At 48.2% G+C, this 24,223-nt stretch overlaps 1 protein-coding gene across 1 annotated transcript; it reads left to right on the top strand.

Annotated features, from left to right (window-relative positions):
* The first annotated feature begins 2,322 nt into the window (after positions 1-2,322).
* Positions 2,323-19,845, top strand: ZDHHC1 (zinc finger DHHC-type containing 1). Its single transcript, XM_059481424.1, has 11 exons — positions 2,323-2,455; positions 3,566-3,784; positions 5,502-5,677; positions 6,296-6,397; positions 7,281-7,405; positions 7,740-7,898; positions 10,671-10,783; positions 15,396-15,481; positions 16,126-16,219; positions 17,170-17,278; positions 17,450-19,845. Exons 2-11 carry the CDS (start codon positions 3,566-3,568, stop codon positions 17,983-17,985), a joined length of 1,719 nt encoding a protein of 572 aa, XP_059337407.1. The 5' UTR covers positions 2,323-2,455; the 3' UTR covers positions 17,986-19,845.
* The last annotated feature ends 4,378 nt before the right edge of the window (positions 19,846-24,223 follow it).

The raw sequence follows: 24,223 nt of genomic DNA, 5'->3' as shown, positions 1-24,223 counted from the left end.
CCAACACGCTGCCCTGAACATCCTGCACAGCCAAGACTGTTCTTGGCCACCTTGGCAGTGCCTGGAAAGCACAGCAGGGCTCCCTGGCCCTGGTGAGCAGGGGATAGCGACAGGAGCTGCACTTCCTTGTGTGCAGGAGGATTCCCTCTGCAGCTGCTCTGACACAGGCTGGTCAAACCTGCAGCTCCCCAGCTTGCCAAGCACTGGAGCCGTCCCCCTGCACCCATCTGGAGGAGGGTGGGCTGTGACAACAAGTGGGGTGCACACCCCACACCCCTTGGGCACCCCTGTCACCGCCAGCATAGCCAGACCCTGCACAGGGAGAGCATCCAGGGGTTCAAAAGGTGACGAGGGCCTTTGAGGACAGTGAGCTGAGGACACGCCACCCCTGGCCGCACACAGAACCCTTCTGAGCCCGGGTCCGGCCAGAACCCTCACACAAAGCACCCGCTGTGCACGGACACGAGCGGCCATAAAGGGCTCCTTGTGCCCGCTGCCGGCACTGCCACCAGGGCAGGGCTGTGCTCAGCCGGGGCCGGGCTGTGCTCCACCAGGGCCGGGCAGAAAAACCTCCCCAGGACCAGCAGAGGAGCAGGCTGGGCTGGGCAGGGCCGGGCCGGGTTGGGCCGGGCCGGGTTGGGCTGGGCTGGGCTGGGCTGGGCTGGACTGGGCTGGGCTGGGCTGGGCTGGGCTGGGCCAGGCTGAAAAGCCTCCCCAGGGCCAGCAGACAAGCAGGCTGTGCTGTGCCGTGCTGTGCCAGGCTGAAAAGCCTCCCCAGGGCCAGCAGACAAGCAGGCTGTGCTGTGCCGTGCTGTGCTGTGCCAGGCCAGGCCAGGCCAGGCCAGGCCAGGAGCTCTGCGTCACCCAAACCCTCAGCTGGCCGGTACCCACTGCGGCAGCGGGCTGGGATGAAAAGAAGGGAATTACGGGGTAAATATTTATCCCTGCACATAGGTGTCCCAGCCAAAATGGACAAAACAACCTGGGTTTTTTGCGCAGGTTTTCTTCTACCCTTGAAACCTTCAGGTACAGCTGGACTAGGCACTAACAGCCACATCACTGACTGCTAATGATAATAAAAGTTTGCAAAGGACATGGACAAGAAGGACACGGAGGTGTTGTAGTGAGCCCGGGGAAGGGCAGTGGCACTGGGGAAGGTCTGAAACAAGTCTGGTGAGGAGCTAATGAGGGAGCTGGGAGGGCTCAGTCTGGGGAAAAAGAGGCTCAGAGGGGACCTTATCACTCCCTCACAGCAGGGTGATCCAGGGGAGATCGGGTTCTTCTCCCAGGTAACAAATGACAGAACAAGAGGAAATGGCCTCAAGTTGTGCCAGTAGAGGTTTAAATTGGATATTAGGGAAAATTTCTTCATGGAAAATGTGGCCAGGCACTGAGGCAGGCTGCCCAGGCAGTGGTGAAATCATCATCCCTGAAGTGCTCATAGGGGGGTGTGGATGTGGTACCTGGGGATAAGGGTTAGTGGTGAACACGGCAATGCTGGGTTAGTGGCTGGACTTAATGATCTTTAGAGTTCTTTTCCAGCCTTACTGCTCCTCTGATTCTGTTTTCCCAGTGTTCTTGCTGCTTGTCTGGGGATGCACTGAAATGAAATGTTTGCAGCACCAAACCTGCCAGAGTTCAGGAAGCATTTGGACAATGCTCTCAGACACATGGTGTGATTTTTGAGATAGTCCTCTGCAGGGTAAGGAGTTGAAGTTGATGTTTCTTGTGAATCCCTTCTAACTCAAGATAATACATGATAACACGATCCAGGCATCTCTGGAATCCATCTTGCTGGAATTACCAGATGATGCTAGGAGGGTTTCAAATTCATCAAATTCTATGTAATGCTGGTTGCCCAGGGGTATCCTTTATCCTTCACTGATTAAGCAATCCTTAGTTACATATCCTTTACTTTGTTTTACTTAAGCACAAACTGCTGCAAAGCCTCTAGTAAAATTCCAAACTCCCCAGTAGAATTCTGCAACCTCATTACGTCACAGTGTAAATCTGATTATATATATATATCAATAAAAATACTACATTTTCATGCCATAAAGACTAGTTGATATGACAGGGAAGGGAATTTTCCAGGAGTGGGATGGCTTTAGCTCCCAACCAGCCTCCACCTCTGGCTCACTGGGCATCTCCAGCCCCATCTGTATGGCATGTCGCCGCTTGGAAGGCTGGGGAGTGTCGCAGACAGAGTTTCCCTGGGTGTGACACGACCTCACCCCGGGGCTCGTACAGGACGAAATCTCACGTAGGAACGATCGCGCCCGGCGCGTTTTGCCCCCTGCGCGCCGCCGTAGCCGTTGCCATGGCGACGGGCGCAGCGGCCCGAGGCCCGCGGAGGCGCCGGGAGCTGCCGTGGAGGCCTCGGCCGGGGGCCCCGCGCCCTGCCCGGGCATGAGGCGGGGCCGGGGCCGCTCTCCACCGCTTCTGCGGGAAGAAGGTGAGGGGTGGGAGGTGGTGGAGTGCGGGAGGGGTCTACGCGGCACTCAGCAGAGTGGCTGCCCGGGAAACCGCTGACCCAGCCCTGGCTCCCTTGCGTCCCGGTGCTTCTCTCTCTGTCTACCCTGATAGTGATTTCATGCTGGTTTTTATATTCAGTGTTTTCTGGAGCTGGGTATAAGGGCACGCCAGGCATACCCACTGTGGGTTTTGTAATACGTAGCTCAAAGTGATGCACGAGCAAGTTTTCTACAGCCTGATGAGAAAAGGATGACATGACTGGTAATGATTTAGATTACCAATCAGAGATGAGCCAGTTGCAAGGTAGCAACTTAAATGGTGAAGGCAGGCAGATACTGTTAATTACTTCAAAGGGTGAAGTTAGGAATTTTTTATTCCAGCCTATGAATTGATAAGGCCATGCTGATGAACATAAATTATATTCTCTGCTGTTCTTACCCGCTCCTCTACCAGTTGACCCAAAAAGACATTTCCAGCCCTTCACCAGGGTCTGAATGGCTGTTGGCATACCAGGGTTGGAATTGCCCTGCTCACTCTTTCAGCAGTTGCTGTGCTTGCTCTCTTCCAGCCCTTTGAATTGTTCTGGCACTGGAGCCATTATCAAAAATACCACAAGTGAGCCAGAGACCTCCTCCTTTTCTTTCATCGCTCTCCTGTGCACGTTAATCACACTAATTGAAGTTGTTTGTCATGTTAGATGTTAGTTTAAATCCTCTTTAGTTACTAAGGAGGGGTGGGAGTGGTGCAGAGGTACCTTGAGTCAGCTCAGGTCCAGCAGAGCTCCTTTGTGCTGGCTTTGTGATGCTGCCCTTGATCTCCTGCCTGGTTTGCTCTCCCTGCTAGCTCAAGTTTTCTGTGAAGCAGAGCAGCCCAAATCTCTGCTGTTAGAAGCTCTCCTGGCCCTGTGGCAAGTGAAAACCAGCACCTAATGATCCACCATAAAAAAGGAGAAATTGCTTCTGAGCTCCGAGCTGTTTCTCTTCACATGTGTCATCATTTTTGTCTGCCTTGGAGCATCTCTCTAGCACCAGGGATCAGTCACAGCACTTTTATTTCACATCCTTTTGTTTTCCATTTTTGATTTCTGTAGATGAATATCTGCAATAAACCCCACAATAAGATAGCTCCAGAGGATTTGAGCGAAGCTGTCCCTGAGGTGAAGGTCCAACGCGCTCGAAGAAATGGCTGGAGCTGGCCCCTGCACCTGTTCCAGGTCACTGCCTGGCTGCTGTTCCTGTTCTTTGCTCTGGTTGGCTTTGGGATCCTGGTTCCCCTGCTGCCCCGCCACTGGCTGCCCGCGGGTTACATCGTATCCTTGGATGGAGAGGGAGCAGGGCCGGTACAAACTGTCCCTGGGGCTTTGTTAGCACACAGCACTTGTTGGGTAGCACAGACAGCATAGGAGAGAAGCACCTGAGCCAGAATGTTTCTCTGAACTGTCACTATCATCTTGGATATCTCCTGATTATAAAAAACCAATTGCTTTGAGATCCTCACTCTAGGTCACTGATGTTCTGCTTCATCACTCTCCATTAAGGTTACTGCCTTTGCCTCCAATGCTCTTCTGCTGCCTGCTTGCTTCTGCCTGTGTGTCTCCTTTGCTTTATATTATTCTTCTACAGCTATGCTGCAGGGTTTGAGGGAAGTCATACAAAAAAGCCCCTCCTGAAACATCCTTGTTGTGAAGGCAGCCCCACCTCTCTGTGCTGGCTGGGTGAGCCATGCAAGGCAGCTTGGCATGCTCGTGGTTGGATCAGGGGTTGCTTGTGGTGGCTCACAGTGGATCTCCTCCCTGGGCACTCTCCTGTGTTCAGGAGAAAATCTGGGAGTGGCACACAAGGTGGTGTGGTGTGAACCTCAGGGGAGAGGTCTCTTATGGGACAGTCAGGAGCAGCAGTTTAGTACACAGCTAACAAAGGCAGTGAAGAGTCTAGAGGAGAAGCAGCTGAGGACCCTTGGCTTGTTCAGCCTGCAGCAGCTGGGGAGTGATCCCAGTGCTCCCAGTACTCCCAGTGCCACTGTAATATCACCTTTGCCCAGGGAAGGAAATTCCTCAAGACCAGACCTTGTTCTAAAGGGATGGGGTGTACACTTACACCATTTGTACATCTGACACAGATGCCTCTAAGTCTTGGATATGTTTGGGATGATTTTGCTTATTATTGTTATAGTTTTCACACCTGCAAGATTTAGACATTAATATAATTAGCATCTACTTAGCTTGCTCAAGTCCTTGATATTATCACAGTTCAAACCTTGTGAATTTGCTTACCAAATATCTTAATGCAATCTAAAGTTACTCTTAATTAAACTCTTAATTAATATTTCCTCAAGTTTTACTTCCAGTTAATAAAGCACTAATGTCTCTTTTGTGTCAAAGGCAAATCCCTTTCCAATCTGCTTCACCAGCCATCAGATCTCCAGTGAGCTGGACCTCTCAGAAGCCTCCTTTTTTAACTTACTACACTGATCTATTTTCTGTAGGTCTTAGTATGATTAATGATGTGCACATCTGGGTGTATAGAAACAATGAACAAACCCTGGATCCTTTGTAGGAGCCTGCTTTAAAGGTGTGCTCCTCTTCCCTGGGATTCTAAGGAAAAGGAAAGCAAGGTAATCAACTTGATGTGACCTTTTTTTTCTTGAAAGTCTGGTGCAGTAAAAGGGCATGTGCACTCCTTTCCAAGGAGTTTGTATGGACTGAGAAACTTGGACCTATGTCAGCAGCCTGTACTTGTGCTCAGGTTCTGGTAAGTACAGGTAACTTTGGAAGATATTCTGTGCTAGGAAAGGCACTTCTGCAAGGCAGAGTAGTTCATAGTGAGGAGGGATGTTCCTGTAGATTTAGTTGTCTTTTTCCAGGGATATTTATTACAAGGCAAACATCTCTATCAATGGAGCTCAGATTAATGTGCTGCAATCAGTTATATAGGAATTTCTAATTCTATGCTGCAAATTTTTCGTCTGTGTGGGGTTTGTGTATTAAGGATTAAAAGACATGTTAAATCCTTAACTGTGTACTTCAGTGTCCAGGAGTGTGTTTTATCTACCATTTAGTTGTTCATCTTACTGCAGTTTCAATTGATCCTGCGGATGCAAACGTGCGAGAAAAAAACTATCTGGGGCCTCTGGCCACCTTCAACCGTAACCAACACGCCCATGTCATTGAGAACCATCACTGCCATGTCTGTGATGTGGATGTGTAAGTAGCTCTTCTTTCTCCTGCCCTGTCTTCTTCACCATTGCATTTCACCATTAGTCTTTGATGTGAGACTATAAGATTTGAAATTGAGCCCCTGAACTGCTACAGTGCAAGTTAAGCTTCATGCTGTGGCAGGGTTCAGGTAGTTGGGTGGGGGCCTTCTGCCAAATGTGCACACAAGGTTCTGTGTTTTATTTCATTGCTCATGTTGTGTGGAGAAGGCTGTAGTGTGCCATGTTCCCTGGGTGTTGGTGTTTTACCTATCAGTGTGTAAATTGTGTGTGCGTGTGTGTGTGTTTGTCTCTGGCTGGATGCTGGCCAGTTGTAGGAAATGCTTGGAGGGCAGGCATTAAGACCAAGCTCTGTAGAATTGCTGAAGGAATTCAAATAAGAATTCAACAATCTCCAAATTAGAAATAATGCAGTGCATTGAAAAGCGAATTTTGGGATTGTGGTGCAGCAGTGACAGATAAGTTAGGGAGATGAAGTACTCCTGATGCAGAAGGTTTACTCACTGTTATCAGGATCTCTGCTGCTGTATCCCCCTGTGTTTGAGTCACTGAAAAGTCACAGTAATGAGCTGGTGCTGCCATGCTAATGCCACCCTTTCCTTGGCAGGAGTGCCAAGTCAAAGCACTGTGGAACTTGCAACAAGTGTGTGTGTGGCTTTGATCATCACTGCAAATGGCTCAACAACTGTGTGGGAGAGAGGAATTACTGGTAAGAGCTTGGCATTGTGGCAGAAGCACAACTCTGCATCAATAATGTGGCTTCTTCTCTTTCCAGGGTTCTCCTGTATCTCAGTCCAGTCTGTACTTAGACTTGCAGAACCATTTTTCTTTTATCCCCTGGCTGAATAGAATCAGTCATGAGAAAACTAGATGGAAAATACAAGCATAATCATTCAAATAACCATGGATAAAATTCCTGAACTTAGAATGTTGTAGCTGAACATCTGTAAGTAAAAACAGAGAGCATAGAGTTACTATTTGGTATTAGGAGATGCTTACAGGATGTTAATTGAGTGTCATTAGTGCTTTTGAAAGCTGAAGTAGGAATGGAACCATGATGGTGCTGTTCCAATTTGAAACAACCTGCATCCAGATCACGAGCTTTCCCTGCAAGACTTGCCAGTTGGCAGGAGTCACAGCAGCATATAGGGACCTCTAATCCATGCCAGGTCTGAGATAAGAATAAGGAGACTGTCACTGATGCTTCTTAATTTACTTTCCTGCACTTAAACCCATGGAAAGCAAAGTGGTGTTGTTCCTGGGTGCTGTGTTACACTGATGGCTGGTGAAGCAGATTGGGAAGGGATTTGCCTTTGACACATACTACACTTCAGATTTTGTGCAAGGGAGATCTTTGTCTGTCCTAGATATACTCTACTGTTTTGTAACCATGGTTGCACTAAAGGGTCACAGTTTAGTCCCTCAGAGTAACAAATAATAAGTAAAGCAGTTCACCAGTATCTATCAGAACTGTAAGAAAGCGTGACAGTAATTGGAGATAGCTGCCTCTATCTCTGTTTATTAGAGGCTGGGATATTGATTTGTTTGTGTGATGTTATTGAAGGCACTGAGAGCTCTCCCTTTCCTGGCAGGCTCTTTTTGAACAGTGTGCTGTCTGCCATTCTGGGCCTGGGGCTTCTGCTGCTCGTCGCTTTCTACGTCTTTGTGGAGTTCTTCGTGGACCCCGCGGTGCTTCGCTCTGACCAGCACTTTGATGGTACTGCAGTGCTCCACATCAGCATCCTGGGGATCTGCCAGCATGTCTTGATGAGGGTTTGGATTCTGTCAGCTTTTCCACTGAGGAGGAATTCCATTCCTTACTGCTTCCATTTTATATTTCTATTGGAGTATCTCTGCTCAGCTAGATGGAATGTCTTTCCTTACAGAGCTAATTGCTCTTCCTAAAAGCCCTGCAGACACTGGATTTCTTAGACCTCCAGTGCACAATGGGTCTGCAGCTACTTTTGAGTTAACAGGATTTTCAGCTGTAAAGTTTATTTAGAGATAATTCATATCTGGGCAATCTACTTATCTCCAACTCTGTTTTACAGCTTTGAGGAACCACATGGACCGCTGGTTTGTGTTTCTTCCTGCATCTCCTGTTGAGACTCGGGCACCTGCCATTTTGGTGACAGCTGGGATTTTCATTCTTCTGAGCCTAGTGACCATGATCCTGCTGGGCCACCTCTTGACCTTTCACATCTATCTCTGTAGGTGTTTTGTTCCTGTCATCTCTACCCCCATTTCATTTTTGCTTATCTTCTGCTCATCCTGCATTCACTGGGTGTTCATCCTTGTCACTAGTATGCACCCATTGTGTAAAATTGGGATTTAACATTATATTTCTGAATTCCCCCCTGTACCAGGTAGGCTTATCAGTGCTTGTGTAATGCGGGGCCTGTGTTGGGCCTCTGCAGCCCTGTTTAAGCTATGTTGTCCTGAAACTGAAAGCACATGGTAGGGTACTGGAGAGGCCAAGTGGGATGAACTGGTCCATCCCAGCTTGGTGCCAATGATGGCAGATTCAGATTAACCCCACATATGGCCTTTGTGAGTCTCCTCACAGTGCCCCCCAGTACTTCTGTTGTGTGAAAGAGCTTGTATTTTTCCCTTACCCCAGAGAAATGTGGATGCACGGTGCTGAATTTCTGATTGGAGCACTGCCATCCAGGTTAAGGAAATTTTTGGAATTTATGGAAATTTTACCATATTGATACAAGAAGATTTGTGGAATCCAGAGGAAGAGGCTTTCAGAAAGGCTTCTCTTTAGATCTGCTGCTTGTTGCTCTGGCAAGAAAGAATATTTATGTTTGTTTATGTAGAAATGGGCATCAAAAACTTTTTTTCAGCCATCATCTAAAATTAAGCCAATGCTTTTTGGCTGCTGATGAAAGTCATGATAGGGAAAGATCTTACATTTGCAGCAGTTGGTGGTGCCAGAAATAGGAAGGAAGGGATGTGGTGGAAGAGAAGTGAGGACAGAGGTTACAGAGGATCCTTGGATGGATTTTCAGGTTCTCAGTTAACAGACCTGCAGATGCCAACACAAACTAGGTCAGCACAAACCAGCAGGGCTCCAGAAGCAAAACAGTTACACTGCTGAAGTGTGGTGTTTGATAAGGAGTGTTCCCAGCTAGCATGGACAGTGCACCCAGTGAGGACACTGACCATCATTTTCTTCTACAGCCTCTTTGAGCTTGTCTGAAGTTTGGGCATGCTGCAATTTCACTTCCTTGGCAGAATTGACAATTGCCTTTTCTGGGTTAATGGCACTGCCTGGAAATTTGAAAGGTTGATCTAGCATTTTTTAAAGACAAAAAGCATAACAAAGGTCCAGGAAGGTTTCTCCTGAATGGAAAAGGATTATTCTGTTTAATCCTAGTATTTATCCTGTCCTTGTGTGCAGCTTCCACAAGAGGGTGCTCCCTGCCTGAGATAATGACCTGCTTTATCTGACAGACAGAAATCTCTGTGTGTGCCACTAGTTGTGCTCTGGGCTTGGGGGAGATTTTGCTGCTCTTGTCTTAGGGTGATTCTTTTTCCTCATTCAGAATAAATTTTGAGCCAAATTAACTTCTACTTTTGGCCCAGTTTTAAATCTTTATCTTCCATCTTACGTGAAAACAGAATTGTTGCTAATTATAATTAGCAACATTATTACATTATAATAAAAGTACATTAGAATAAAAGTAGAATAAAAAGAATAAAAAGAATAAAAATAATAAAAAGAATAAAAAGAAAAAATAGTAGGGAATATAGGAAAGCATATAGGGTTACTCACACACTGATTATATTTTGCACATTATGTGCTGCAGTGTTATCTGGCCAAAAATGTAGTATTTCAACTAAATAGCTCTATTAAAATATTTTAAAAGTTACACTGTAAGTATTCAGAAACCAACAAAATCCAAATGAAAAATGGATAATAGGCCTTTGCTTATGAAGTAATGTTCTGTTTTTCAAAGAAAGCAAAGGGTGCCATTCTAGGAGCACTTGCCAGCACCCTGCGCTGTACCTGTTAAGTAATCACTTGGCTGCAGACTCACATTCATCTCTGTGTTCTCTCTTGGCTGAATGGATCCTGATTTTTTATTTGTTCATAAGGTGATTGTGATTCCTTCATAAGGTGATTTTTATTTATTCATAAAGTGATTCTCCCCCACTTTTCTGTGAAGGGCATGGTTTTGAGAGGTAAGATATCAGTGATGTAAATGTCTTCGGGCAGTGGGAGGATTTTAGTCCAGCTGATCCTAGGCATCTGCTTTAACTCCTGTAAAAAGGAGGAATAACCATCAGGCTGTGCACTTAAACCTTTCAGCATCCATTTCTGGGTTTATTCTCTAAAAATACTTAAGGTCATTATGGGAAGAACGGCTGCTTTTTGGACTCCTTTGGGTCTCATGAAGAAACCAAGTTGCTCAGAAGTGTCCCATGCTTTTGGTCATTCATGGAAGCAGATGTGTTTGCATGGGCACCTGGAGAGCTCATAAAGTCAGGGACATGTGAACTCTGGGCACATCTGTTTGGCATGAGGCAAGCTGTGCATTTGATGCTCACTGGTTTGCACATTAAGTGTCTCAATCACTGCAGGGCACTCTGACCTGCTCCATTTCTTCTCTCCATTTAGCACCACCTTCTGCAATACCTTCTGATTGCTCACTGAGCTGTTTGTACAATGCAGATGTTAAACCTCTTAGACAGGAATAATGGATTTGCCCTGAAATGAACTGAACAAATGACTATAGTATAGAAGGCTGTACCATTCTAGGACACTTTAGAATAGCAGGACTATAAGAAAGCATTGTGATGGTGACAATAAAGGATATAGTAGGATGTACAGAGCACAGCTGCTTTTGGCTTGGATTATGAGTTTCTTCATGTTTATAGTTACTATTTGATGGTATAGTTATCCAGCCTGTTTGTGTAAGTGCAGTCAGGGAGGGGCCTTTCCTGTGCTGACAGGTCTCTTTCTTCCCTTTCAGTGTGGCACAAGCTGACTACGTATGAGTACATTCTGCAGCAGCGTCCCCAGCAGCAGCCAGACAAGGTGGACAAGAAACAGGAGTCCTGTTCCTCCCAAGTGAGACCCAGTCAGGTGCTTATCCTACTTTTCAGCCCATTTCCCAAAGCCAGCCTTGTTTGTTTGCTGTGTAAACTTTGCTTCACTTTCTTGTGCTCCATATTTTAAAGGCAGCTGCCAGAGATAAGACTTGGTACTTTGATGGAGTTGAGTAGGATGTGAAAGAGTGCAAGGCCTGTAATTCCATGAACACTTTAGGTATAAGCAAGCAGTGCTTTCAAAGGAATCAATCCCACCCACTCTCTTCCTCCACCACTTGTTTTGGGCCCTGCACTATCTCCTCTCTTCTGCCAGCACAGCTGTTCATTAGGACAGGGCGGGGGAACTCATCTGAGTAACAATAAACTTTATTAGAAAAACAGTTGAGCTGGCCCAGCTCCCTCCCAATTGGTTCACCAAGTAGTCACATAAATGCCTGGCTCAGCACAAAGGAAGGTGACTGAAGAGTGGGAAGAATCCTTTCCCTGAAAAGGACAGGACCATCTGTTTGGGTGGCACTGCACATCTTGGGGCCTTGTGTCATGGCTTCAAATGAGACAGGCTCTAGGGCTGGGGAAACTGAGGCTAATCACTGAGCAGCAGTAATTTAACCATCTTAAAAGCAGTTTTTCAGAAATGACCCATATATCTGCTTTTCTTTGAAATTAGTCTGTACAATGGTATGGATCCTTGTTATTAGCATGATGTTGATCTATATCTCTGTAAAAAGAGTTCTACAAGCTCTTAAATGCTGTTAAGGCTCTGCTGAGGCAAGTATATCAGGCTCTGAATTGAGAGGTTCAGTGTAATTTATTTTGATAAATTATTGGATTAACTCAAACTTTGACTGAACATATTCTTTACTGACTTCAGCAGGGGCTTAAACAGAAATTTCCAAAAATTCTTCCTAATCTAAATTATTCTGTGATTCTCAGTCATGTATAATTTTTCATTTTATGCAAGTAAGTTATCTACTATACAAACAGTTTTGTATTTAATAAGAAATTAATTAAATATAAGTTTCTTCCAAGTATTCTCTGTAGAGATACCGGGATGTCTCTGGATTCATCCATAGTTCTTCCCTATCAAAGCAAAGGGGAAAGTGAGCTCATTCACTTTTCTATAATATGAAGTCCCTAGCTTTTCATATATATTTTTTACTGTTTTGGAAAAGTTGAACTTTCAGTTTAAACAGAGGTTTCCATAACAACAAAAATATTTGGCACTTTGTTTCACAGAGCTTTGCTTACTATGAAGATTAAAACAATAATAAAGCATTAGCTCTAATAATGTAGTTATTCAATTTTAGTTGATACTGAAAATGTATTCAAACAGGGGTGCACTTTATGTGTGTGTGCACTTTTAGGATGTTGGCATTCTCCTGTCCTGTGTTGTTCTCCTGTCTGCACTGGTTGTTATCTAGATATGTGTGAATATGGTTAATTTGAAGCAGCAAGCCTGGAAGGAGCAGGGTGAAAAGGAGTTTGATGTTTCAGGACTGCAGTTAGGACCTTGGGGAACAAGAAAGACTGGATGATGCCCAGTAACATTGTTAAGAAAAATGTTAACCCACTAGATTTTCCTTGTTTTTTACATAGCAACCAGAGATAAACACAAACAAACAGATTGGAGTAGGAGGACACCAAGTGACTTGCCTTTTGTAAGCTGTGTTGAATACAGCCTTCTTTAGCTTGAACACTGCAACCCTTTGTAATTGATCCAACACGTTGTAAGCATAAAATGGAAATCATCCTCTTCCCACTTTTGTCTGAACTGCTCATTCATTTTAGGGACTAAGAAGAAACATGCATTTCCCCTTTAATGCTTGTTTTTGAGCCTTATTCAAGCTTGGGTGTTGGTTTTGGCTTCAGTTCTCCATGTTGGTCTGTGGTTAAGTCTTCAGCTATGTTCAAGTTAAAGGATTCTTGTTCAGGATAAAGGATTCTTATGTACTTGTAGGATCTACAAAATAAGAGCCCTAATTTTGCACATTTAAGTGGTTCAGGTGTCACAAAAAATGCAGAACAGTTGGGCACATTGAGCCTTTGCTTCTATTACCATACCTAAAGCAGGATGTGCAAGTAACCATTTTTTTCTGCAGTCATTTGCAGTCCAAAGAAATATAAACTAAACCAAACCCTGTGCTTTAATGCATAATTGCATTCATGCCAGGGAGCTGGCTTTCATATGAGGCCAGCTGGGATTGATTCTTCGCACATTCCTAAAGCTTTGAACTTGCTTTGGAAACTGATTCAGGTTGGTGGGGTTTGATTTTAAATACTAAACACATATTTTACTCAGCTTCCCTTACACTTTCAGAATTGTTGCTTTCTTCCAATGTTGATCTAAGATAAACTTAGTCTTCACTCTCAGCCTCAACACTTGCAACAGACTCACCTTCCTTGGGACAAGAACTCTTTTTTCCTGTTCAATTCTGCTTCCCCTCCAGGCAGACAGCACTTCAGGGCACTCCTGACACTGAAGTGGTTGATAAGGGCAGCTGCAGTGGGGGCTGAATCCATCCTGGGATTGTAAACCATGGACCTTGGGGTGGTCACAGCTGGCAGTGGGTGAATGTGGCCAGGATTTGCACAGGGACAGAACTTGGGCAGTGTGTCAGCCCAGCAGTCTGCTTCCAGCAGGAGCAGCAGCTGAATTCTGACAGCCCAGCTGCAAAGGCTGCCTTGTCTTGATGCTGCAGAGGAAGGATGCTGATTCTCCTGCTAAATGCCTGGGAGCAGAGGGAGGCTTGGGCTCTGTGCTGTGGCTATAGCTTGTGTCACACTCTGAGGGAATATTGTATTTTCTACTGATTGAGTCTCATTTGTTTTCATAGTCAGCTCTAATGCTTTACTTTCATTTATGTGGCTGGTTTGGGTCTACATTATTTATAGAAGGCTGAAATGAACAAAATGGATGTAAAAGGCTCTTTCATTCCCTGCTTGGAAAGAAATTGTCCATGTTATTCTCAAGATGAATCATTTATTAAGCTCCCTTGAAATGCCAGTCCTGCAGTCCTGTTTATGTGCTGTGGACATTGAGTCCTGATTGTTTTCAGTTGTTCTGTGCAGGGGGATGTCTCCTGCTGCAGCTCATTTCAGCCATGAGCTGCTTCCCTCTGAAAAGACCTGCATGTCCTCCTTGTACACTCACAGTGACACAAGACTGTGTCTGGTCTCCTTCCCTTGTGACTCAGGTGCATGAGGCCTGAATGTAAATCTTGATTGTAAATGTCCCAAGGAGCTTGAGGAGACATTGTGCACACTTTGTTGTGTGTTGTTGTGCACACTTTGATGAGTGATGGTGTGACTTGAGTTTCAAGTTCCAATTGCAATACATGTAGTAAATTTCTGAAGATTATTAATCTTGCATTTGGATAAATTTTTAAATCAGAAAGACATGGTTTTAATTTATAAACAAATTCCCTTTAGATTTTATGTTACCACCTACAAAATAGCTGAATTTTTTTTCTCCTTTTATTTGCCTTAATTCAATATTGCAAAGATCTTCCGCAGCTCTTTGTGGCTGGCTTTCATTTTTAATGCCTGACATCAGGGAGTGTCATCACCAGGCTTCTCACTGCTCTGCTCTTTTGTTGATTGTTTATGAATTTGTTCAAGTGCAGAGGCCCTGGATCTCTCAGGAGCTCATTTGTGCCGTGTCCAACTTTGACTTCATTTTCTCAAATTTGCTGATCAGGCTCTTCAGAAAAAAGATCTTCATGAGCTTGTTTTAGCTATTTTTGAAGCTAATGCCTATCACAGTTTAAATCTTAACCTAAAAGTTAAGATTTAAATATTAACCTAAAAGTTAATATTTAAGATCCTTCCATCTTAACCTAAAAGTTACTTTAAAATATCTTTATAGTCACTGCACAGTGAAACACTTATGAAGTAGTTGTCTTGATGATTATTTAAGTTTAAAAGCAGCTGTTAAGTGGTGTCCAGGTCCTTCTGAGCATGGTTTATCTTTTTTTTGATAACAGGGCTTCATACTCTTCATCCCTTGGTACTCTGACCATCCTAACTGGGTGCTTTTGAGGGAGAACTGGGGTCCTTTCCTGTAATGCAGCACTTGGATTTAGGAGACTTATTCTTATGATGTTTCTGAAAATATACAGTTTTCAAATTCAGCTGTCATTACTCTGAGCTCATCCATACCTGAGGCAAATAAACAATACATCACACTCATTTTTAAAAATCAGGTCTTAACCACGCAGGGTCACACAAGAAATAGAAAACACTTTATGTTTTTCCTGTATATTTAATGCTTCCATTCTCCTCACCTCCATTTTGCATTTAAAAGACATTTTTTGCATTCACTGCAGAGCTCCTCAGATTGGACTGTGTAACTAATGGAAGCTTTAAGTGGTATTTTGAATGTGCTCCCAAGAAATGACTAAGCTGATCTCTGTAAGTGTGATTTGGTTTTGAGTCATATGAAATACTGACTGGACTAAACAAATTAATCAAGGACTTCTAATTGTGCCAGTCTTCGGTTTTTTATCTTCTTAAGCTTCAGTTTCCTGCTATGCTACCAATAGGCACAAAAGATATCTGGCATAAGGAGAAAGAGTACATCTGTAATGAAAATCCCTCTTCTCCCCTCTGTATTAGTCTGAAGATGTTGTTTGTTTTGTTTTTTCCAGGAAGCAGAGTTATTGTCAGGTAATCCTGGCTATACAGACCCTGGAATTCGAGTAGAGGAGTTCTCAGTAGTAACTGCAGGAAAAAGGTGAGAAAAGTCAAGGAAAAGATTCTCCCAGCATCATTTGTGGTGAATGGGAAGTTGCTATCAAGGTCATTAATGGGCCCTGAGACAAAAGTACTTAGAAGGATAGGGAGCACCAGTGTTTCGAGCAAGGCATGGTGAAATCTTTGAGTTTCAGGAGGGTAGATACCTGCAAGAATACTTGCCTTCCCTCTCCTGGGAAAATATCTTTCCTAGACTATTCTGTTTAGGCTGTTTTATATTAAATATTTTATAGCAAACTGCTTTCTATTAGTTGTTTTATATTAAAATTACTTTAAGGCTGGCTGATTTGTCCTGTAACTCCTCTATTGAGCTCATTATAATTACATGAATTCAGGTTGTGAAGAAATGCATCACAACAGTTACAAATTTATAACACAGGCAAGCACTCATGGGAAAACAGAATCCTTGACTCTTAATTAGTCCTCTCCTGTTAACTTGTGTCCCTGGGGATTTCCTTCTTATTTTACACAATTGTGCAGGAGAGGTTCCCCTGCAGTTTTGCTGGGAATGCTGTGTAAGGCAGAGGAGGCTGTGATCAGCCTGATCTGTGTGTGCAGGCAAAGAGGGCATCAGACTTAAGTCCTGCCTTAGGGAATCACCTTGTGTGTCTGCTGTGTTTTTAGCTTTCCAAAGCTCTATGTCCATAACCAAGAGGGTGACCCCAAGCAGAGCTCATCCCCTGAGTCCCCATCTCTTCAGTCTGTGGCCCCTTCTCAGGTAAGGAGGATTTACCCCACACCCAAGGTGCTGCTCACAACCCACCCAGGTGCTCAGGCATGCTCACTCTAGAGCAGGCTGTGCTTACCCTGCTCACACAGGCTCTGCCCCCCTCAGTGAGTGTGGCTGTGCCCTGCAGTCACCAAATCCAGGTGATGTTCTACCGTCCCTGCTCACAGGCACAATCAGAGCTGTCCTCCAGTCCCCTCATAAGCTCACAGCTGTAACACAGCTGTAATCCAGTGCCTTGCTGCCCCAGTGCAGCTCAGTGACTCTGACTGTGCAGCTTTGTTGTAAGAAGCTCTGTGTGTTTCTGTGGAGCAAAATCCAACAGTTTAAATGTTCAAATAAAGCAGTTTCCCAGTGAAACGTGTGTGTGGATATGGAGCTGGAGTGTGTGGAACAGCTCTCCAAAGTCTCAGAGTGGGCTCCTGATATTCAGGTATCTGCATCCAGATGCTCTCTCCTCTTGCTCAGATGGCAGGTGGTAGTGCCTTTCCTCTTTCCTCCAAGCTTATTAATCAGTCTTGCCATCTAGATGGTAAGAAAAAATTGTTTTCATCTATACTGTATTTAGGACAAGGACTGTCCCTTTCTTGGGACATTCTGTGCTGTGTGAGTTTTGGTTCCCTCTTCTAGTTTGGCTTTACAAATGCAAGTGGCCAGTGTCTCATACAACCCCCAACTCTATGAGACAGCAGCTTCAAGCTACCTACACAGAGAGAGAGTCACTGTATGCAGATAGTGTGGGGGTGTGTTCATTAAATCCCTGTTCTCTGTTACTGCTTTGTAGTATCTCAGTCTTTATTGATAAAATATTCTTGGACTTTGGTTATGCCTAGTGCTTGTTATTCAAAGTAGGAAGAATTAAAAAGAGGTAACAAAAAATACATCTCATTACTTTGGGCTGGTGAGTGACTTCCCTTCTCTTGGGCTACTTGCTTTCACAGCAGCAGAAGAAAAGAAGAAAGAAAATGCAGAAAGTTTCTTCCTCTGCAATGGACAGTGGATCTAAAGAACATGCTACACCTCAGCTCTCCCTCCCAGATCACCCATCAGGTGAGAGTGCACCAGTCAGCTCCTCTACTGAATCTTGCATAAATATATGTATAATTTGCTTTAACACTAGTGCATCAGCCAGAGCAGAGTTCCTGGGCTTGTTGATGTCTTTGTGGGGCTGAGAGATCTCTCTCTCCTTAAGATTTCTTCTCCCTTTATTTCCATCTGCAGAGCTCCCAGCCATGGCTGCTGCCACCTCACCTTCCCACAGGCTTCAGCTCTTAGTGCCAGCTTTTCCTCTGAGAGCTGTTGTGTCCCCCAGCAGCATGGGCCTCATCCAGGCAGCAGCACCCCCAGCTCACTATCACTCACAGTCTGCTGAGTCCATGGATGAGATTCCTGTGGCTCAGACTTGCCTTGGGAGCCCAGTCCTTCAATGGCCTCCTAAGAATAACTCAGGCAACTCTCAACATTGTCCCTTGTCCACAGACAATCCCAGAGGAGTCAGGAAGAAGAATCTGTATTCTGAGCACAAGGTCAAAAGGAGAAGCTGCCAGCAGGACAGACATGTGGAACGAGACCTGGAGCTTTTTTCTAAGATTCCTGCTGTGTTTGTAAGTAAGAGCAGTGGAGAACCTCTTGTCCCTCAGCCCCAGCCCAGTGAGAGCACATCAGAGCCTGACCACAGAAAATGCACCAGCAAGCAGCATGTGGGCACACAGGATCCATGCTCAAAGGACATAAGGACAAGCACCACGGCGGCCTAGGGACCATCCTTCCAAAGCCATGGCCTTTGGGAGCAGCATTAGTGCTGGGTGGAGCCCTGCAGGACTCACCACTCACTGTGCATGGGCTGTCAGGCTGCAGTGGGACATTTCTCATCCTCAGCCAAAGGCAGGAGGCAGCAAGGTGGCAAACCTGAGGTAGCTCTGAGAGCTCAACTTTGCCTGGGAAAGGGCCAACCCCTCTTGGCCCTCTGCATGCTGGTACTGCAGTAAGTTCCCAGCAGAGTGTAAGGGGAAGAACAAGGCTACACCTCTGCCATTCCCTGCTCCCTGAAAGCTGTATTTCCATCTGCCTACTCCCTGTCATTGGATCATGCTCAGGAGCTTCAGCAGGTGGTCAGGGAGTAACCTCAGGATTGTCCCATCCCTTATACCGCTTTCCACTGTGCACTCTCAAGCCAAGCCCACCACCAGCATCTTCTCTGGAAGGCAGCATAGCTTGACCTGCTCCCCCTTCCCAGCAGCCTGGGGTGCCCCACCCTGCAGCATTCTCATCAGAAGTTTTGGGATACAGCAGGGCCTGAAACCTTTGTAATTCCTGGCCTGCCAGATCTGTATTAGCCCACAGCCAAGCCTGGTGTGTGTGATGCAGAAAGATCCCACAGCAGACAGTGGGGCACATGGGCAGTGCCTTGAGCCACAGCAGCCTGTGCTGGGGGTGAGCTGCAGAGAGCTGTCTGGGCTGCCATCATGCTCTCCCTGCCCTCGTGGCTTCCCCAGGCAGCATGCCCTGTTCCAGATTCCTGGCTGAGTGCTGAGGCTGGGCCTTCAGCAAGCCCAGTCTGCCTAGCAGCCAGCTGATCTCAGAGCCCAGACAGCAGCCACCAGCATGGCCATGTCTGACAGGATTTGGCACAGCCCTGAGCAGCAGCACTGGCATGGCTGGATGCACATTTCCAGGCACATCCCAGCACAGCACACTTCTGGTGCTGTGAGCAAACAGGTGCACCAGCAAAGAAAAGGAAGCCAGGGGAGTCTTCATCAACCCTCAAAATGTTTTGATGCATGGAAGGCACAACTGACCTTTCTGCAGCCTATGGTGGGTGCAGGTTAAGGAAGGACAGGACAAAGCATGGTGCTGTGAGAGCCAAGGTAAGCTGTTCTCCCTCTGTCTATCTCAGTCTGCAAGCATTCCTTGGAACTGGGTCAGAGCAGGACAGGGATCTGGGGCCAAAGGCTCTTTGGGCACAGTCAACATGGGACAGGCAGGCTGGACTCACAGCCTTGATGGGAGAGTCTAGCCTGAGAGAAAGACCTGGGAGTGTTTTAAAGGGCTGCCTTACCACTCTTCTCTTGTGTGATTTTTATCTCCTGGAAGAACTGGGATGAGGAGCTTTGACTCTTCATCAATTTACACCATCTGTTGATCAGAAAAAGTCAAGTCTCATGTAGCTGTTGAAGTCATTGTCTCAGTTTGCAGGAAGGGCTGGCCTGTGGTCACACTCCTTGCAGCTTCCCTGCCTGCTGTGGCCAGTGGTGCCCTCTGGCAGTGTGACCCTTGGGAAAGCAGGTGAGTGTGGACCAGCAGACATGGTACTGGGTGTCTGCAGAGACCAGGGCATTGCTCACCTATGGCTCCAGTTAGACAAAACCCTTCCTGTTGTTTCTCCTCATGTCTGCTGTCATCCAAGGAAACTGTGTCCTGCAGCAATGCTGGGCTCATGGTTTTCCAAGGCCAGCTGCCCCTCCACCAGAAAGCATTGGTAATTCCTCTTCAGCAGGTGCCCCTGAGCAGACCTTGTGTGTTTTCTTACTCTGTCCATGCAGAATCTGTCCCAAAATCATGTATGGAGCTCTTTGGTAGCTCTGGCCACAATAAAATTTTCTATATTCTTTGCTAAATAGTTTCCTCCTTTCTTTTGCAGCAATTGCTGGCTCTGCCCTGTTGATGATCCCCAGGCTGTTTGGGTTCACTTCTCCCTGAGCCTCTGCAGTCCCAGAAGGGCTCAGCACTGTAATTGATGTGGGGGTGACAGCAGTCCCTTCTCCACAGGGCCTTTTGGGTGTTAGATGGGAGTGTATTCCCTGAGGGGTAGGGACCAGAACATCTTCTCCCTTAGCTGTGTACCCCAGCCTGGTCTTTGTGCTGGAGCACCAGAGGAAGGAGCCCAGCCAGCTCTGCCTTGTGCTGCAGAAAGGCTGCTGTGCTCTTTGGGCTGAGGGGAGCTGGGTTTCCTGGGCTATCAGATGTCCAGGCACATCCTTCTGCTGCCTTCAGCTGCATCGTTTGCTCCACTCTGCTGAATAACTCAAGACTGCCAAACATGCAAGGCTGTGTCCGTGCCTTGGAGCCGCTGGGTGCTGAGCCAAGAGCCAGGCTCCAGCAGGATGGGCTCCCAGCACTGCCAGGGTTGGGCTCTGATCTCCTAAGCCTCAAGAGCAGCAGGAGGATTGTCTGTGCCACATGGTGACTGAAATTAGCTGGAGTTTATGTTTTTGCCACAACCACATCCAAAGAGCGCTGTTGAAGATGCACAGTGAGCACCCAAGAGTGAAAATGGTGAGGCTGAGACAGTTCTGGCTCCTGGACTCTCCTTCCCAACCTTGCTTTTGTCCTCTTGGGCCTTTGATGTTGATACCCTGCCGGTTCAAGTGCCAATGGCATTTCTGCTGCTTTGCATGAGGAATGTCCATAGCAGACCTGTGGCAGCAAGCAGAAGGAAAAGTCACATTGGGGTGCTGCTGCAGGGTCCAGCATGGGCAGGGCAGTCCTGGGCTCAGCACCAGAGGGTTGCAATGACCACAGGCTGCAGCCCAAGGCCATAAAGAAAGCTGGGTTAAGGTCCTGACAGCAGAAGTCCTGATGCTTCAGCTCCCTGTCACGGCAGACAAATTGAGCTCTGACATCCTCAAGCACTTTCTCCAGCATAAATAAATAAAAGGTTTTTGCCAGGGCGTAAACTCTCCCACCAGCTGGAGGCAGTGCTCTGGACCAGCTGTTTCCACCACAAGACACTGTGGCTTTCTATTAGGAAGAAGCAATGATTTGCAGCATGACAGCATTCCATAATCCTCTGAAATCATGTCATGGTCCCTGGCCACTGTCTGGCAGCTGTGCCAGGCCCCGCAGTGCCTGCTCCAAGACTCCACCTTGGCACGGGATGCACGTCGTGGTTCTTTTCATCTTTGAGCCTGGCTCAAGTTTCTTTGTTTCCTCTTTGAAGTCAAGGGGACCTTCCTTTGGGAAATGATTTTGTAGGACTCTGTTCCTGCACTGCTTTTGACACGTGCTGAGAGCATCTCAATGAGCTGCCTTGAGCTGCAGGGTGGGCAAAAGGAAATTCCTGGCGGGGGATGGAGCTTTCCCCCTCTCCTGTGCCCGGAGCCGTGCATGGCACGCCCGCAGCTGGTGCTCGGTGGCACACCCGGCACGGCACGGCCCGGCCCGGTCCCCATCGCGCTCAGCAGCCGCAGCTAAGCCCCGCTAATGCCTTGTGGACACGCTGTTGCTGGGGTGACCGTGTACATATTGCGCAACCTCCGAAACACTTCCTTCTGTTTTGTAGCAACTCGCGCTAGAGAAGCGGCGCTCCCGCATAACCTCATCCCACCCCAGACACGGCCGAGCCAGAGCTCATTCCTGGAACGGGATGAGTCCCAGGGGGCTGCGGTGCCCAGCCTGGGGGAAGCGAGGGGCAGAGGATGGGGGTGAGCACACAGGGTGCTCGGAGGTTGTGCTTGTGCCCTCGAGCAAGCTCTGAGCTGCACCCGGAGCAGTCACAGCACCCCGAGCTCTCTGTGGGGTGGGGACAGGGACACTGCATCCTCAGCAGGAAGCGGCCGAGCCCGCACCTCGGGGCTGCAGCTGTGTGTGAGCCTCGCTGTGTCCGGGTGAGCGCTGGGGTATTCGGCTCGTTGTGTCCCTGGGGCAGGAGACAGCCTGGGAACATCCTGACCCCGGTTAGAAGGGAAAGGCCCCGGCGAGCTGAGCCCTGAGCCGGGTGCCTGCTCCTCCATCGCATCACAGGAGCTGAACCTCCCTCAGTTCCTGCCCGTGCCGCGGGCTGCGGACCAAGTCACGGCCTCCTCGCGGGCTTCCTTTTCCGGACTGCGTGAGGAACAGCGGGAGCCGGCCAAGGACCACGCTCCATCCCAACAGGGCTGTCATGGTGACAGCAAACGCACAACAAACCCCAGCCCTTAGGAACCGAAATCCGACCTGCTCAACCCGAGCCCGTGGGCAGCTCAGCAGCCGCGGCTCAGCGCCCCCTTCCTTAGCCGGCTCTCCCCGTGTGCCATTGCTCGGCTCCTTGGCTCTGCAGCCCCAGCAGCAGCTGAAGCTCCTACAGAGGAGCTGCCCACATGTCCAAGTCCTTTTCCACCTGCTGCTGGCTCGGAGCATCCAGGCTCCCACGCTGCCCACGGCTGCCAAATCCTGCTGGGTGCTCCAGCTGATGTTACCTGGAGCTGTCAGCTGGAAGCAGAGCCAGACACCTGCTTTGGTGGGGAGCTGCAGGGCAAGCTAAGGAGGAGGTTGTACCTTCATCAAGACCTAACCACCCTCCTCTGTGTGGCAGTAGTTATTCCCTTGCCCTTAAAACAGAGAGTACAGCTCCTCCCTACCTCCTGCAGGTGGGATCACACCCCTGGGTCCTTGCTGGCCTGCAGAAAGGCTGGTTAAAATTCCCAATTCAGCCAGGCACTGTCAGCTCTGACCTCTGCACTTTGGAACCTGCTTTCACAGTATGTGAGGAGCAGGAGAATGTGTGACCAGGAGAGTCCTCCTGGTGCCACCTGCTCCATGCAGCTCCCAGGCTCTCTGGCCATCTCTGAGCTCTGCCAGGACAATCCAGAGAGAGAAAAACACTTAGAGAGATCTGCCTGGACTCTGGCATCAGGTGAGCCTCCACACTTGCCCTTCCCTCTCTGGACTGTCCCCTCCAAGATGTCCTTGCCACTCTGGCTCGGCTGTGAAAGAGCAGCTCTTGAGGGGCCACAGGGTTGGTTGGGGGAATAATGAAGTGGGGTCCTTTGTGTGTGTGACCAGCTGGGCCCACCCAAAGGGGCCAGGGGCTGTGACACACCTGGGGCCTCTGGCACCAGCCCTGGCACTCACCTCTGAAGTGAGAGGTAAAGTTAGTGATCCCAAACTCCCAGAGCTGGCTGCTGGTTACCTCTGGAGGTCTCCAGACCCCAATCCAAGAGAGAATCAGTGTGAGTGGGCTGCTCATGGCTTTGTCCAATCAAGAACAGGCAGCAGTGTCCCAGGAGAGAACAGGTACCCCTCAGCCAAGTGAGGGAGGTTGTCACTGGGGCTGTGCCCCACAGCAAGATGCTCTGGGTGCACAAGCAGAACTGATGCCCTGGGGCAGCTCAGCCATGGGGGCACCTTAACCTGCAGCTTCTCTGCACAGGGAGCAGGGCAGACAGAGCACAGGGTGCCAAATACTGATGTTTGAGGCACTACCCAGTCCCCAAAGCTGCTGATTTGTCCTCAGGACCCCCAAGGCAGCAGCAAATCTCACACTGTGTGTCCTGGCTTGCACAGCTCCTGCTGGTGCTGCAGCTGATCACCCACGATGTCCTGCACCCCGAGCGATGCCAGGAGGGCACGGGGATCAAAGCAGGCTCTGGGCAAACAGCTGAGGTGGGGCAGTGAGTAAGAGATGTGGCTTGTGCTGGGGCTCCATGACAACCACAATATTTGGGTACTGCCTCAGCTCTCAGCACCCACAGGGAGCCCTGCTGTGGTCACACTCCAGGCTGCCAGGGTGGGCAGTGCTGGCATGGGGCTGCTCCAAGGGTGTCCCACCGGGCCACAGGTGCTCACCACGGTCACACCAGAGGGGCTGGCATTGTCTGCTCAGCCTGGGCAGCGTTCCTCTATGGGGGACATGGTGACTGTGTGGGGCAGGGTAAAGCACAGCCGGGGTACCAGGGGGAGCCTGTGCTGAGGGGACGGGGGAGAGACCTCGTGGGTTTACGGTGGGGCCCCGAGGGGTGCTAAAGGACCTTGTGGGACAATGCTGGGGATTTGTGGGGTGATGGAGAGACCTTGTGGGGTGTAGGAAAGCCGGGTCAGGTGCCGGTCGGGTCTCAGGGGGAAGCAGAGAGGCTTCATGGGCCCGTGGCGGGTGCCAGAGCTGGTCCGGGTGCGCGGCCCGGGCTCCTGTCCCGCCCCGAGGGCGCTCCCGCCGTGCCCGGCCCGGGGGAGGCGGGCGGGGGCGGCCCGGCCCCTCCCGTCCCCATGGCGGCGCCTTAAACAGGCGGCGGGGCCGCC

The sequence above is a fragment of the Ammospiza nelsoni genome, chromosome 13 (genome assembly GCF_027579445.1).
Source record: "Ammospiza nelsoni isolate bAmmNel1 chromosome 13, bAmmNel1.pri, whole genome shotgun sequence".
Lineage (NCBI taxonomy): Eukaryota > Metazoa > Chordata > Aves > Passeriformes > Passerellidae > Ammospiza > Ammospiza nelsoni.
The sequence above is the reverse complement of the archived record's forward strand: the minus strand, read 5'-3'. Positions and strand labels throughout refer to the sequence as shown.